The 15,587-nt window shown below is 59.6% G+C and overlaps 1 protein-coding gene and 1 non-coding gene across 3 annotated transcripts; both read right to left on the bottom strand.

Moving 5' to 3' along the window:
• Positions 1-362: 362 nt before the first annotated feature.
• LDLRAD1 (low density lipoprotein receptor class A domain containing 1) lies at positions 363-14,961 on the bottom strand. 2 transcript variants are annotated; one of them, XM_008265219.4, is made up of 6 exons: positions 13,014-14,961; positions 12,464-12,518; positions 9,784-9,909; positions 7,753-7,890; positions 6,044-6,172; positions 363-5,133 (listed from the first exon to the last, which is right to left on the bottom strand). In XM_008265219.4, exons 1-6 carry the CDS (start codon positions 13,032-13,034, stop codon positions 4,985-4,987), a joined length of 618 nt encoding a protein of 205 aa, XP_008263441.2. In that variant the 5' UTR covers positions 13,035-14,961; the 3' UTR covers positions 363-4,984. The 2 variants fall into 2 exon arrangements, with proteins under 2 accessions (XP_008263441.2, XP_002715657.2); XM_002715611.5 differs by having other exon boundaries at positions 9,784-9,912; positions 13,014-14,958.
• Positions 14,178-14,268, bottom strand: LOC127493869 (small nucleolar RNA SNORD88). The gene has a single exon (XR_007924406.2). It is a non-coding gene; the product is annotated as a small nucleolar RNA SNORD88 (small nucleolar RNA).
• Positions 14,962-15,587: the final 626 nt, after the last annotated feature.

Raw genomic sequence — 15,587 nt, 5'->3', positions numbered from 1 at the left:
CCAGCCGTTGCAGCCATTTGGAGAGTGAACCAGCAGATGAAGACCTCTCTCTCTGTCTCTCCCTCTCTCTGTCTGTAACTCTGCCTCCCAAATAAATATATAAATCTTTATATATGTTATGTTATGCTATACATAATTAGATCTAGGAGACATTTTGGGTTAATTTTTGCATATGGTACAAGAAATAGGTCAAAATTATTTTTTTTCCTAAAGATTTATTTGAAAGGCAGAGTCACAGGGAGAGGGGGAGAGACCTTCCATCTGCTGATTCACTTTCTAAATGGCTGCATTGGCAAGGGTTAGACCAGGGCAAAGCCAGGATACAGGAGTTTCATCCAGGTCTTCCATGTGGGTGGCAGGGGCCCAAGCACTTGGGCCATCTTCTGCTGCTTTCCCAGGCACATTAGCAGGGAGCTGCATCAGAAGTGGAGCAGCCAGGACTCGAACAGGTGCCCACATGGGATACCTGCATTGCAGATAATGGCTTAATCCATTGTGCTACAAAACAGGCCTCTAGGCAATGATTTTTTTAAAATTATAACACCAAAAGCATGATTTATTTTAAAAATTTATATATTGTACTTAATCAAACTAAAAGCTTTCTGCTCTCTTTTTAAAAATATTTGTTTATTTATTTGAGAGGCCAAGATCTTCCATCTACGGTTTACTCCTCAAATGGTTGCAACAGCCAGGCCAGGCCAGGCCAAAGCCAGGCACCGAGAACTCCATCCTAATCTCCCACATCTTCTGCTGCCTTCCCTGGCAGCAGAACAAAAACCCACAGACACCCACATTGCATATGGGAGTGCCTTGGCGCCTGGGGTTGAGTCCCAGTTCCATTCAGCCCTTGCTGATACAGACCCCGAGTGGCGTAGGGGATGGCTAAAGAGGTTGGGTGTCTTCTACTTACATGGGAGACCAGACTGAGATCCTGGCTCCTGGCTTCAACCTGGCCCAGCTTCGGCTGGTGTGGACGTCTGGGAAGTGAACCAGTAGGTGGAAGCTCTCTATCCATCTGTCTCTTCCTCTCTGCCTCTCCAACTTAATAGAACAGGGGTAGAAACTGCATTATCCCATGAGTGGAACATTCTAGAAAAGTGCAAACTCTTCTGTACTGATAAAGTGAAACAGTGGTTGCCCAGCTGGGTGGGGGGAGGGGGTGTGAGGGAGGGACTACCAAGGAGTCGAAGGAAACCTCTGAGGGTTTCCTCAGAGCAAGCTTACCTGTGGTTCCATTTCCCAGGAACTTTTTGTCCCCTCCTAGGCAGATGTCAATTCATGAAAGTGTATGCTTTACTTAACATACGCTAAATTGATCTTCTGTATATAAAGATAATTGAAAATTAATTGTGATGTGAAGGGGAAGGGGAGAGGGAGTGGGAGAGGGGAGCGTTGTGGATGGGAGGGAAGACACGGGGCGGGGAGGAGGCTATTGTGGTCCATAAGCTGTACTTTGGAAATTTATGCTCATTAAATAAATTAAAAAAAAAAAAAAAGAAAGTGTACGCTTTAACATTATGGCTTATTGTGTGTCAATTATACCTCAACCAGGCTGTTAAATAACCCTCACTGAACTGTGTACTTGAGATCTGTGCATTTCACTGTATGTAATATATATAATTATATATAATGATCATGTATGTACATAATTGTTTCCAAAAGGACTCAGACCCGCACCAGGACCAGGAGTTGCTGGGGACCCTCAGAACTCTGCGCCGGGGCCTCCGCCCTCTGGGGAGAGGGGGTCCTCTTTTGCCAAAAGCCTGGCGGGGCCCTGAGCTCCTGGCTGGCTCGAAGGCCTGCGCCTCTGTGAGCGTAAGGCTGCAGGGAGAGTCTTCGGCAAACAGTGGCGGCAGACAGTTAAACCGGAGCAGATTTCCAGGCCGGTCCCTAGGGCCGAGCCTGAGCCACTTTAAATTCCATTAATCTATCCGCGCGTGTTTGCACAGCCAGGAACCTGTTGTACTGAAAGTACTGATCTCCGAGCTGGGGCCAGGCAGGCTGAGAGATGGCAAATATTGACGCTGGTTCCTGCTGCAGGCGGCTCTGCCCACATGAGCCAGGGGAGGGGCCTGACTGGCTGCCCTAGCACCCCTCGCTCCGCGCCTTCCGGAGGTGGCTGGTTCACTCCCCAAATGGCTGCAAAGGCTGGCTGGATCAGGCCAAAACCAAGAACCAGGAGCTTCGTCTGGGTCTCCCAGGTGAGTACAGGGGCCCAAGCACTTGGGCCATCAGCAGGGAGCTGGATTGGAAGCAGAACAGCCGGGACTCGAACCAGTGCTTACGTGGGATGCCCGCATCGCAGGTGGAGGCTTAACCCACTGCACCACGACACGGGCTCCAACACCTGCTCCCTTCTGAAAGGAAGAACCAATCAGCAAGGGAAGAACAAATGCCTGTCCCTTGGCCAACACGCGACCACCTCCCGTTTGCAGGCTGAGGCCCCCTGGCCTGGGCTCCAGCTCTCCTCCTGGTGAGGGGGGCACCCGGCTGGGATAGCGAAGCGTCAGAAGGAGCTTGGCAGGCTCTGGATTTGCGCCTATCAAGGTGTAGCTCCTGGCTCTTCCTCTAAAAAGCTGTGTGATTTCAGGCAAGGTTGCTTGGTGTCTCTGTGCCTATGCAAAGTGCAGGGCCCAGCCCAGGCTCCCAGAATGGTGGTCGAGAGGAGCAGAGGATGCAGACCACTGAGCAAAGCCACAGGAAGTTTCTGGAAGGTTTGCAGTGCTGGGCACGGGCCAGACGCCACTGAGCGTTGGCTCCTTACCACCCAGGGTAGCCTCCAGTGCTGCACCTGGCCCTCCTTCTGCCTGGCGCTTTGCTGCTTCCTCCAGGTTGGCCAGCAAGGATCACGTGTGGGGAGAAACGCCTTAGTGGCACCCCACCTGCTGCAAACCCCTGCCAGCCCCTGCGGCCCCCCAGTCACGTGCCCTCTGCACAGCCCAGAACACAAGGCTCTCTGCATACTCCCGGCACCCTCCCTGCACCGTCCGGGAAGCCCCCGCACACGCCCCTGTCCTGCCCTGCACTGACCAGTCCATCTCTTCAACCTGGCAGGCCCTATCCCTGCTCCCCACCTGGCCCATTCCCAATCCTTCAAGACCCTGCTCAGGCACCACCTCCTCCTAGAAGCCTTCCCTGATCTCCCTGGAGATAGCACAGAATGGTGAGCTGTCGTGGCCAGCTCTCTTCTCTCACCTCATCACTGCCTGTCCCCTCCCTGCCACCCTATGCTCTGGCCACGGGGGCCCGGTTGCCTAGCAGGGATGCCCTCCTCCCCCACCGCTACCCCGGAGAGCCTCCCAACCCCCCAGCTTCCCTCCCTCCTGGGGAGGGAAGGCTCCAGCCGGGTCATCAGAACAAGGGACACCAGAGGACTCCTGCGGCTTGCACTGCCCTTGCAGAGCCTGGAGCTGCCCATGCCTCAGGCAGGGTCCGAGGGGGCCCTGTTCCGGGAGCGGGTCCCCGGCTGGAGGGGGCCAGAAATGCACTTGTCCTGGCTCTGTAAGGTTCACTCCTTGCTGCCCTGCGCCCAGTATTTCCTGCTGTCCCACTCGCCCCTCCACGGTGCAAGGTGCCACCTCCTTAGGAGCCTCTTCCCTGGGGGCCGGCACTGGCCCGCGGCTTGGCCCTGCACAGTGTGCGGAGGCCGTGAAGGAACGGATGAGCGAGGCAGTGAAGGGACCAAAGCGCCGGGCTCCGGGACGCCCCTTTTCTCTGTAGATCTCACACGAGGGGCAGGTGTCTGGCTCAGTGGTGGCGTTGGAGGGCCTGGTGTGCTTTGAGTCCTGGCTCCTCTGCTCCCGATTCCAGTTTCCTGCTAATGGGCGCCTAGGGAGGCAGCCGGTGGCGGCAGGCTTCTGGCTTCAGCCTGACCCTGCCCTGGCTGGTTCGGCTCTCTGGGGAGTGAACCAGCAGATAGAAGAAAACTGTCTTTGTCTTTCAGATAAAGTTAAAAATAATGATAACAAGAGGAGAAGGTTTGGAAACACTCACAGGAAGTCTGATACACAGCATCAGTTCTATTGATTTCCGGGGGTGGGGCACGTCTGTCTCCCTCGCCGGGAACCCTCCCACTGGCCGGATCCCCGGGGCCTCTTTCAGACTAAGGGAGGGACACTTGCTGAGGCGACCTTTTAAAATCCCTGACCGCACCTGCCAGTGTATAGTCACTGGTGGCCGGTAGGGCCCCTGGGCGGGGCTGCCACAGCCTGTGCTGGCGTCCCATTGCCAGCCCTGACTCTATGAATGGTCCCGGGCCGTCATCTCCCTTGCTCCAGGCCTCAGTTTTGCCATCTGGCTAGTGGGGATGTCCATCCTGCCTGCCTGGGTGCTGCGAAGGCATGCAGAGAAGCAGCTCACTCGGACTCCAGGACCGAATGTAGCCCCTGATGTAAGGAGAGCTGGGCGCCTGGGGTGGGGTGGGGTGGGGGGCCAGGGCGGGGCTGGGGGCGTGGCCGGGGCGTGGGGAGGGGCCCCTTGGTGGCTGTGCCTCCCAGTCTCTTATCACGCAGCGTGGAGCCCCCGGGTGCGGCTTCCCAGGGTGGGACCACAGGGCCTGTCTGCGAGCACTGGGTGCCCTGCGAGGGTAGCTCAGTGGAGAGAAATGCTAAGGTTGCGTGCAAGTCCAGTAACACCTGCCACAGGTGCCAGATGGGCATGAGGTGGCCCCACGGGGCTGCATCCAGGACCCAGAGCTCTCCCTCAGGGGGCCCAGCTCGGGAGCTACAAGTCTGTCTCAGAGCGGAGGAGCAGGATTCGCCCTCGGTCCCCAGGGACAGGCAGATTGCCCCCATCTTTGTGAGAAGCTGTCTGGCATGGTAGTGAGCTCCCTGTCACTGGAGGTGTGCAAGAGGCGATCGCTGTTCAGTCGGTGTGTAGATCCCACTACAGGTAAGGTGCAGAAGGCTCCTTCCTCCTCCCTTGCTCACAGTCACCAGCAGGTTGTCGGCGCCACTCCATCGCTGGTCCTGGGCCTGCGTGGAGGCTAGAGGCCGGGACAGGAGTACTCGTCTGACCAGTCGGAGCAGTGCTGCACGTGGTCCCGGCACAGGCTCCTCGGGATACAGCTGCAGTACTTGAAGACGGTGGGCGGGCAGCGCCACCAGCCAGGGCCGCAGGGCGGGCACGCACTCACTGGGGAGAGAACAGCTGCTGGGTCCTGGGCCCTGTGTCCCAGGCCCCTCCCTAGCCCGGAACCCCGCCACAGCTCCCGAGACCCCGGCCCACGTGACACAAGCTGACTGTAATCCTGATCCTGCCGCGGTGACCTTGCTCGACCCGGCTAAGCCTCGGTCTCCTCCTTGGCTCCGGTTGTTAGACAGCCAAGGCAGGCAGGCAGGACTCACGGTTTAACAGGTGCACATCGCCTGCCCTGTGCTTTCTCCCGTCCACCCCCAGCTCCAGCCACACCAACCCACTAGGACTCACTGAGGCGCCTCGCAGACTTCTCTCCGTTACCTTGCGCCCTGGGCCCCCCCAGTCCTCCTCGCCTACCCAGCCTCGGCCGCTTGGGGCCCTGCCTCTTTTCTAAGGCCTGCTGAATGCTGCCTCCTCCAAGAAGTCTCCCTTGATTCCTCCTGGGCTCTGGCACTTCCTTTTAGTGTAAGATGGGGTCCTGGGAGTAGGAATGTGCCTGAATTCTGGTGTCAGCCCCAGCTCCGGCAGTGCTCAGGATGTGTTTGTTGATCGAACTTAGAGCAAACTAAGTGGTCTGTGCCTGTGGCCGCCCCTGCCCTTCCCTCAGTGTAGCAAGTGCCTTTTCCCCTGGGAGCTTCTGTTGGCCAGCATGTGAGCTGGGGCCGGGGCTTGATTGCCTGCTTTCCCCCCAGAGCTGTGGGGAGGGGCAGAGGAGATGAGGGAACTCAGGTTCAAGGCCCAGGGTCCTCCTCCGTGCCCTCCCCTCGCCGTGGCGTCCCCACCACGAACCTCCAGAAGGAGCCACGGGGGTGGTAGTGAGCACCCCGTCCCTAGGACCCCCGAGACGCCCGGTCAGCCTCTATGCTCTAGCGCCCTGCCCCAGGCCAGCCTCTGCCCAGAGCCCCACCTGGGCTCAGCTCGTCCGAGCAGTCACCGCAGTGGTTGGTCCCGTCACACTTCTGGTCTGAGTAGATCCAGGAGGCTGGGTCCCCGCAGCGGGCCACAAGGAAGCCTGGGAGGCTGCGGGGTACGTCTCCTGCAGAGGGAGCAACGGGGTGGGAGGAAGTCCGTGCCGGCACGGCTGCCCCGAGGGGGCCAGAGGTGGATCCTCCTGACCACGCCAGCAGCTGCCGCACTCAGCGGCATCTCCCACCTCTTGCAGAAGGGGCTTGGGGAGGGGGAGGGGGTGCAGTGGAAGGGAGGCACGCTCTCTCCAGCACCCCCAGCGAGGAGCCCTGGGAGCCACTGCCCCCGGCCCCACACCCCCATGCCGCTGCTGGCATCACTCCTCCCTCACCCTTCTCTGGAGTCATAACACCTTCAAGTCCCCTCCAGGAGGCGCCTCCAATGGGAATGCGACAGTGTCCGTGTGAGACCACACACCTGTGCCCCAGCGCTCGGGAATGTGGGCTTGCCCCTTGCCTGGACGTCAGCTCCACGGCAGGCAGCTGTGAGACAGGCCTCCAGAACGTTCACACGCACTGCGGCCCCATCACTAGAGGCACAGGAGCCCAGACCGGGGAGGGGACGAGCCCGTGCTCTTTGGGTGGCCAGACCCTGCCAGAGGCGGCCTGGGTGCGCCTGGGGCCTGTGCTGAATAACTGGGGACGTGTTTGGAGAGGATGAGGAACAGGGCACGGAGGAGCGGGGGCCAGGGTGTGGGCTGGGGAGCAAGAGCGCTATCTCCGAATCTCTGCCCTGCAGCCGATGATCACGGGAGAGGGGTTAAAACACGGCTCGCCCCGGGCAGGCGGGGCTGATGGAGGGCAGAGTTGGAGCCAGAGACAACCGGCCACTGGCCATTCTGAGCTCTGGGCGAGGAAGACCTCATGCTGGGAGTGGCTGCTCCATGTGTAGTGAGCTCCCCATCCCAGGAGTATGCAAGCCGAGGCTGGGCGGCCACCGTCGGGCCCGATGGAGCTGACTGGGTGACTCTGAGGATCGCTTCTGCACTGGAGGGTCTGTGCCGAACCACCTACCCCCGGTCCCAACATCCCCGACCCCTCCCTCTTGTGGGTCCTGCCATTGACCCGCAGGTTCCATGCCTGCTCCAGGAGACACGCCTCCTCTCCGTGGGAACTGTCAGCTCTCTCAGGCGTGGGCCCAGGCCTTTCTAGTCACTCACCCCCTCATCCACTCAGCAACCCTGATTGCCCTCTGTCCCGGGCCCTGCAGCCCCACCATCAAACAGACCAGGCCTGCCCCGGGGGGGTTCACAGCCTGACAGGGGTGGCAGAGGTGCCAATCGAGGGTGACAACTATTGTCACTAGGGCTGACACACAGGAAGGCTCAGGGGCTGTGGGAGCCCAATGGAAGGAACTTAACCTGGTGTGGGAGTCAGGGAAGGCTTCCTGGAGGAGGTAACGCTTGAGCACTGCCTCGAGGATGAGTACAGGTTCTCTGAGAGTGGAGGTGACTCATGTGTGTGCATGGCTGGGAAAGGGTGGGGGCAGGTGTTCCTGGCTGGGGGCGACCCATCATCCGAGACACGTGGACACGAGGGTGTGAGGTATGTTCAGGGTCAGCGGAGCTTTGGGGTGGCTGCAGGGAGGGTCGGGGGCAGGTGACCCCTGAGGCTGGGGCTGGGGCTGGGGCAGGAGCAGGCAGATACTCACGGCACAAGGCCTCGTCCTCGTCCTCGCCGTGGGTACAGGTGCGGATGCCATCACAGACCCCGCTGGCCGGGATGCAGCTCCTCCGGTCGTGGCACAGGAAGCCCGTCCTATTTGTCCGTGTCACACAGGCCTGGGCCCCTGAATGGCGGGGGATCAAAGAGGGTGCTCACAAGGGCGTCACCCAGCTAGGCAGACGTCAGACTTGACCAGGTTCCCTCCTTGGAGCACCCCCTAGCTGAGCTGGGGCAGGGGCTGGGCAGGGGGCAAACCCAGGACCCGGGACTGAGCGGTGCAGGTGGGGTTTGAGCCCCAGCTTAGTCCCCTTCCCGCTGCTTGGCCTCGGGCAGGTGACCTGAGCTCTCAGAGCCTCTGTTGCTTTGCCGGCCAGTGGGGACCATAGCGCCTCCCCACCTAACTGCGGTGGGGAGCAAATGGATGGGTACAGAGCCAGGAGTACCTCTCCTTGCTGAAACCCAGCCACACCTCGCAGCCGCCTGCCAGGGCCACGCTGCGTTCCTTGAAGCGGCCCTTGCGGTGCACCTGCCGGTGCCAGTTCAAGTGCAGTCAGCGCCCCTTCCCTCTGCGCCCAATTTTACTGCCTGAACAGCACTGATCTGTGTTCGTTCCACTGGGCCCCAAACTCCCCTGAAAAGTCTCATCAGCCACCGTAGGGGAATAGGAGACCCTCCCCTAGGCTGTGTCAAGGAGTTAAAGGAGAGAAATGGTGGATGAGCTGGGTGGGCCCCCCCAGACCCACATGTGCACACAGGTACTGAGTGGGGGTGAGAGCACCTTTGTGTCCTGCGCACGTTAACCCTGTCTTGGTCCTCAGACCAGCCTGGGTTGCTGGAGGGAGCTGGCTCTCAGGGGTGCTGGTGTTGTCACACACACACACACACACACACACACAGATGTGCATACAAATACTCCCACACAGTCAGGTATGTGCACTCACACACCCCTGCAAACGCTGGCACATGCATGTAGATGTGCATCGTTGCACAGACACACACGCAGACACAGGCACGTGGGTGTGTGACTGCAGCCCACACGTACCCCGCCCAGGCTGGGACAGACTGTGAATGGTACCTCCTCCCCCACCTCCTTCCCTTCCACCTGCCCTGCCTGGCTATGAAATGATCACTCAGAGAGGAGAAGGTGACCCTAGCCCCCAGCTTACGCCCTTCCATGGCTCCTGGACCACAACTCCCTCCCCAGGGCAGCCTTGGAGGCCCCGGGCTCCCAGCTCACCCACTGCCCCAGCCACTGGTGTCCACACGCCTTCCCTGCTGGTCCTCACGCCTCCTCCATCCCCGGGAACTGCTCGCATGCTGTTCCCTGTGCCTGAGTGGCTTGTCCTGACACTCCCTCCACCAACCACTCCCCTCTTTCCCCTCATGCTCAGTGCCCTGTGGCTTCTCCAAGGGCCATCCTGCCTCTGAGACTGGACCAGAGCCGCTGCTCCAGACTCAGCCCTCCCGCTAGCCTGGTCTGAGTGTGCTACTCAGAGGGACGTCATGGCTGGTAGCCACTGGGGCCAGGTTGCTGGAATGTACTGGACATGGCCCTGATCTCTGGGGTGGAGACAGGTGCATAGGTGGATGAGACCTCCCAGGGGGACTGGGGCAAGGTGAGAGCAAGTGTGGGGAGACAAGGCTCCTAATCCAACCTGGGGCTCAAGGAAGGCTTCCTGAAGGAGGACTCCAGGGCAGAGCCTCTCGATAAACTCGCATCACAGGTATGCAAATGGAGGCTCAGAGTCACACACAAGGGGACCTCAGAATACTCGCGGAAAAGTAAAAGATACATTTATTTTGGTGCAAATATTTTTTGAGCTCCATGCATGGTTTTTTCATCATGCACACTTTCCGCGAACTTTCTATAGCGCCCCCGTGTGTTTGTGGGTGTACAGGAGTCTGTCCAAAGTCACTTCGTGGAGAAGTCTGGCGGGCTCAGGACTCCTGCACCTGTGGCCCCTTGGCTCTCCCCTGCTGACACCCCCCCCCCCGCCTCCCGCCGCCGACCCCAGACCTGGCGTGCGTGGCGGGAGTCCAAGGATGATGGCCAGCGCGACGAGGGCGGCGAGAGTGGCCAGCAGGAGCAGCAGAGAGGCCGAGAGGCAGGCTCCCCGGCGCGAGCAGCAGAGGGGGCTGCAGTCTGCTGTGAGGGAGACACAGGCATGGGCACCAGGGCTGGGGTCCTGGGGTCCCCCAGCCCCGCACCTGACCCCTGTCGGCCGCCCCTCCCCCTCGCATGGGCTGGGGCAGGGACACCTTTGCACCGCTCTGTGCCACTGTCCGGAGCCACCCCTCGCCAGGTGCCTGGCCGTGGCCTGGGCCTCTGCTCCACGCCCCAGCCTCCCATCCACCTCCTCAGGACACAGGCAGGGGCAGGCACATGTGGCTCCAACCCCTAAGACAGGGCAGAAACCCCAAGTCCTTCAAGTTACTGATGAAGAACCTGCAGCTCGGCGGGGATGTCCACATCACTGCCTGCGGGGCTGGCACGCGAGTCCCTGTCTGAAGCCACAACCCATGCCCTCTCCACGCGTCTGGCTGCTTGTCCACTTGGGAGCCCGCCAGGCTGCCGGCTGCCTTCCAGCGGGGCTGCGGGGAGTCCCTTCACTTCCGTGTGCCTCAGTTTCCTCAGGTGGGAAGTGGGGCTCACAGGAGCTACCCCGGCATTTGCCGAGAGTCCGTGGTGTGGGAGGGGGTCTGCACGGAGCTGTGGCCCAGGCGCACCTGCCGTGTGCCGAGCTCCATTCTAACCACGGTGGAACAGCAGCGACTGCGGCCGCCTCTGCTCTTGCAGGCCTGTACTTTGCTCCTTGAATTCTCCCTTGCTTGCAAAACAAGGAAAGAAAGCTTCCCTGGGGACCCACTGGGCGCCCTGCTCTGCAGAGAGCACAGAAGTAGCCGTCACTGTGGCCCTTGCCCTTAGGAGCAAGGGGCGGGCACAGATGAGGGAGAGCGTGAGCTACGTCCTGTCCGGGTCTCAGGCCCGCGGACAAGGGGGCAGGAGCAGGTCTCACCGATGCCTGTGACAGCAGAGTCCAGGCCAGAGGCGGGCACACAGTAGGTGCTTTGTAAGTGCTTAGTGCACAGGCTGCCCCAGAGGTCAGGGAGACAAGGGCAGGCCCCCAGTTTGCATCCGCGTGGGTCATTTTCATTCAAACCCCTCCTAGTTCCCCGGAGCTGCCTCCAGGTGGACCCGTGCCCACGTGCTGCCAGCCCCAAGCGCCAGGTGTCAGCGCAGCGAAGAAGCATGGGCCAGGTGCCGGGGTAGGGGGGCTGGGCAGGTTGGGGAGGGCACAGTGAGGGTGTGGAAGGAGGAACGGCCTGTTGGGTGGCATGCAGCCAGGATTGGGGGACGGGGAACAGGAAGTGGCCTGGCGTGGGTGGAGCCCAGGATGGGTGTGCACGGGGAGAGGAGACAGTGGGCGATGCAGACGAATCTCAGTCGGAGCATCTGGCACAGCAGGCTAAGCTGTGTCCGCGAGGCTGCATCCCCTGTGTGCTCCCGGTCACGCCCCGGCTGCCTGGCTTCGGATCCAGCTCCCTGCCTGGGAAAGCAGTGGATACTGACTCAACTGCTTGGGTCTCTGCCACCACGTGGGAGACCGGGATGGAGTTCCCGCTCCGGGCTTTGGTCTGGCCCAGCCCTGGCCATTTACAGGGAAGATCTCCCTCTCTGTCTCTGTCTCTCTGTGCCTTTCAAATGAATACATAGATCTTTAAAGATAAGTTAGTAAAACAGATGATTCCCGCAGCCCGGGTCAGCGGCTCCCGGGTCTGTTGGCAAACACAGGTTCACTCAGGTAACCAGGGAGACGACGTGTCACTGGGCCAGCAGAGGCCGCTCCTCCAATACTTGTGTGGCCTGGCCAGCCGTGTGCAAGGTGTGGTCACAAGAGAGACTCGAGACATTGCACTGCTGAGCTGGACGCCCTCGGTGGCCAAGCCTCTCCCTGGAGCTGGAGCTGGAGCTAGAGGGGAGGGCCTCTGCTCCACACCCACCCCCACCACGAGCCCGCACCTGGAAATCCACAAACACCAGCCTGAAGCAACAAGGGCACTGGGGCGCTACCACCAGAAGGGCCGTGCTGCCCTACCTCGGAATTCGAGACCTGCACCCTCCGGCCCCCAAAGCTCCCTCCCAGCGTTATGACCTTGGCCTGGTTGCCTAACTTCATGGCTTCAGCTGTTCCTGCCCACAACAGGGCCCCCCTCTCAGAGGGGCCCTGAGGGTTGAAAAAGACCCTGTGGTGCCAGGTACACAGTAGGGGCTTGATCCTTTGCGGCTGGCAGCGTCATCTCTCCGGGGCTCTTTCCCCTTGCTGCAACGTGGGCCGAGACGGAACACATGGGAGACACCCCATCAGTGAAGGTACGGAGTGCTGTCCTAGCCACACAGTGAGTCTGCCGTGTTAGCAGGCGCTAAAGAAGCGTGTGATCCTGACTCACATCGTCCCTCAGAGGTAAAGAGAACTGCCCAGGTCACCCACTGCTGCTACCGGTGGGTACTGCGTGCACTGTCAGCACCTGAGCGATAGGCGGCGCTAGTAGGTGCTCAGTAAGTGACTGTGGACCTGGCTGGCCGGGACGCCGGGAGCAGAGGACACCACAGTGGGAGGCAGAGGTCTGGGCTCCCGCAGAGCCCCCAGCCCAGCTTCAGGCAGCCCCCCTGGGCGTGGGGAGTGCCCGCCTTTTACCTTCCCCTCTGGAGAGTGTTTTGGTCCTAGCAGCAGCGTTGCCAGTGCCATCTCCCTGCCAAGAGAACAGAGCAGGGGGTGTACTTGGGTAAGGGAGTCAGCAGCCTCAGGGGTCACGGACAGCTTCAGATGGAATCACTGGACCCTCCCAACGCGGGGTGCTAATCGCCCTAAGTCACCCTGACTGTGTCACAGTTACACACCTGTCCCCCGTGCCCCATGCTGGGAGCGCCATTTCTTCCACTGCCTGCCTGCCACAATCCGCCCCTCAAACCTGCCCAGGCAGCTCCCCAGCGAGGCTTTCCCTGATCTCCTAACATCATCCACTCCCCTGGCCCCTGTGCACCTGCACCCCGGCTTCCTCCCAGTTCATCATTGAACTGTCCAGTTGTGTCACGTGTGGGGCCTGATACCTGGGAGTGAGCCCCTGGGGCAGGGTGGGAGCTGACTCACCTCAGTGGCTGGGGCAGGTGCAGTATTAACCTGGCCCCTTTCCTGCCCTCACCTGAGTTTGCTTCCTGCATCAGGAGCTACGCAGGGCCGCACTTACCTGGGGGAAGACCTTGTTCATGTTTCCAGCTCTCAGCGTCCAGTCTCCAGGGATACAGGGCAGGTTCCCTCCCTTGTCACCAGGGCAGCCTGGAGGAGGGGCCTCGCCCTGGCCACGCCCTCCCAGGCAGAGGAAAGGAGAGCAGGGTCCTGATGCGCCAGGCCTCTCCCCACTCTGCAGTCCAAGAGCAACACGCCAAGGCTGCAATCCTCATTCCCCTCTTACAGACCGCAAGCAGAGCCGAGATTCGGAGAGGGAGACTGGCCCAAGTCACACAGCAGGTGAGAGGGGTGAGACTTAAGCCCAGCGATTTTGCAGGGCCTGCGGTGAGACTGGGAGCCGGCAGCCCTCAGCGTGTGAAGAGGCAGCCAGTCATGGCACAGGTCACTGTGTCAGTGGCCAATAAGAAGGGTCATTTAATTAAATAGATAATTCAGGGCTGGTGCTTTGGCATAGTAGGTAAAGTGGTCGCCTGTGGCATCCCACATGGGCACCGGTTTGAGTCCTGGCTGCTCCACTTCCAGTCCAGCTCTCTGCTATGGCCTGGGAAAGCAGCAGAGGATGACCCAAGTCCTAGGGCTCCTGTACCCACATGGGAGACCCGGAGGAGGCTCCTGGCTTCGGATCACCACAGCTCTGGCTGTGGGGGACATTTGGGGAGTGAACCAGCGGATGGACAGTCTCTCTCTCTCTCACACACACATACTCTGCCTTTCAAGTAAATAAATAAATCTTTTAAAAAGAATATGCATTTCCCACTAAATTATAAAGCAACTGTAATTTTTCATCATTTTCTTTAAAAATGTGGCAGGGGCTTTTCCCATTTGTGGCTGAGATGAAGCTCAACCCTTCTGTGGCTGAAGGAGGCATTGCAATGCAGGAAGGCCGAGTCTCCCCCGTCCGGGAGAGCTGAGACAGAAGCTCAAGGTGTGCTCCACGCCCGTGTGAAAGGAGGCGCAGTGCGAGAGGTGCGAGGACACCGTGAGGGCCGGCAGATGGGCAGCATGGCCCGGGGCTACTGGAAAAAATCTGCCATCCACACTGAACAGGTGCGGCGGGAGAGGCCACAGGCACACCTGTCCTTGTGGCAGTCATCCAACAGGGTGGTTCCTGCTGGCTTGAAACTGGACAAAGACCACAAAAAAGATCCTTTTTTTTTCTTTCTACCCCCTCCGACCTCTGAGTGTCACAGGTCCCAGGGAGCACAGTGTCCTCAGGAGTGGTCAGAGCCCAGCGCTGGACGTCAAACAGGTCCCCAGGTGCAGCCTCTCAGGAACCCGGCCCAGGAGGAAGCCACCCCTCCCCTGCCCTGCGGCACAGAGCCACCAGGAGGCAGCCTCTTTTGTTCTTACCTGGACAGGTGGCAGAGGTGGCCCTGGCGGAATCACCGGGATGGCGCTGGCAGTGGGCGGCCTCTCAGCTTGAAAGCACGCTCTTTGCACAGCACGTAAAAGGATCCTGGAGCGCAAAGCCAGGTCTCACCGAGTCTGACAGGGGAAGGGCAAATGTGAGGAAGCAGCACTCAGGAAGATGCCAGAGTAAAGTAATCTTAGAGACAACTTTCACTTAAAACTGCTAAAACAAAACAAGCACACGAAACGTGGCGGGGCAGGCGTTGGCCTAGTGGTTAGGACACCTGCGTCCCGTCTCAGAGTACCTGGTCTTGAGTCCTAGCTCCACTCCCTTCCAGCTTCCCACTAGTGCCCACCTTGGGAGGCAGCAGGTGGAGGTGGCTCAAGTGCTTAGGTCCTGCCACCCACGTGGGAGACTGGGATGGAGTTCCTGGCTCTTGGTTTCAGCTCAGTCCAGTTTCAGCTGTTACAGGCATTTGGGGAATGAATCAGCAGATGGGAGATCTCTCCTGTCTGTCTCTATGTGTCTCTTTGCCTCTCAAATAAATAAATAAAATTAAAATATGGCAAAGTGCATTCTAGTTTTCTCTGAGACAGTGCTGGGGGTGGGGATGAGGCAGGGGCAGGTTGTTGGCTCTAGTGATCCCTTACTAAAGATTTATTTCGGCCGGCGCCGTGGCTAATCCTCCACCTAGCGGCGCCGGCACACCAGGTTCTAGTCCTGGTCGGGGTGCCGGATTCTGTCCCGGTTGCCCCTCTTCCAGGCCTGCTCTCTGCTGTGGCCCAAGAGTGCAGTGGAGGATGGCCCAAGTCCTAGGGCCCTGCACCCCATGGGAGACCAGGATAAGTACCTGGCTCCTGCCATTGAATCAGCGCAGTGCGCCGCCCGCAGCGCGCCAGCCACAGCGGCCATTGGAGGGTGAACCAACGGCAAAGGAAGACCTTTCTCTCTGTCTCTCTCTCTCACTGTCCACTCTGCCTGTCAAAAATAAAAAAAATTAAAATTAAAAAAAAGATTTATTTTGCTTATTTGAAAGGCAGAGTGACAGAGAAAGAGAGAAAGAGAGAGAGAGTGAGAGAGAGAGAGAGCTTTTCCCTCTGCCAGTTCACTCCCCAAATAGCCACCATGGCTGGGTGGGCCAGGACAAAGCCAGGAGCCAGGAGCTTTTTCCAGGTCTCCTAAGTGAGTGCAGGGGCCCAAATACTTGGGCCATCTTCTGCT

The sequence above is a fragment of the Oryctolagus cuniculus genome, chromosome 7, assembly GCF_964237555.1.
Source record: "Oryctolagus cuniculus chromosome 7, mOryCun1.1, whole genome shotgun sequence".
In the NCBI taxonomy this organism is placed as follows: Eukaryota; Metazoa; Chordata; class Mammalia; order Lagomorpha; family Leporidae; genus Oryctolagus; species Oryctolagus cuniculus.
Note: the sequence above shows the minus strand (reverse complement) of the source record. Positions and strands in the feature narration are given on the sequence as shown.

Coding starts and splice junctions, on each gene's coding strand:
- LDLRAD1 (XM_002715611.5), bottom strand. CDS start 13,034: ATGAACAAGGTCTTCCCCCAG. Junction 9,913..12,463: donor AACACTCTCCAGAGGGGAAG/GTAAAAGGCGGG, acceptor TCTCCCTCACAG/CAGACTGCAGCCCCCTCTGC. Junction 7,891..9,783: donor ACTCCCGCCACGCACGCCAG/GTCTGGGGTCGG, acceptor CCCGCCATTCAG/GGGCCCAGGCCTGTGTGACA.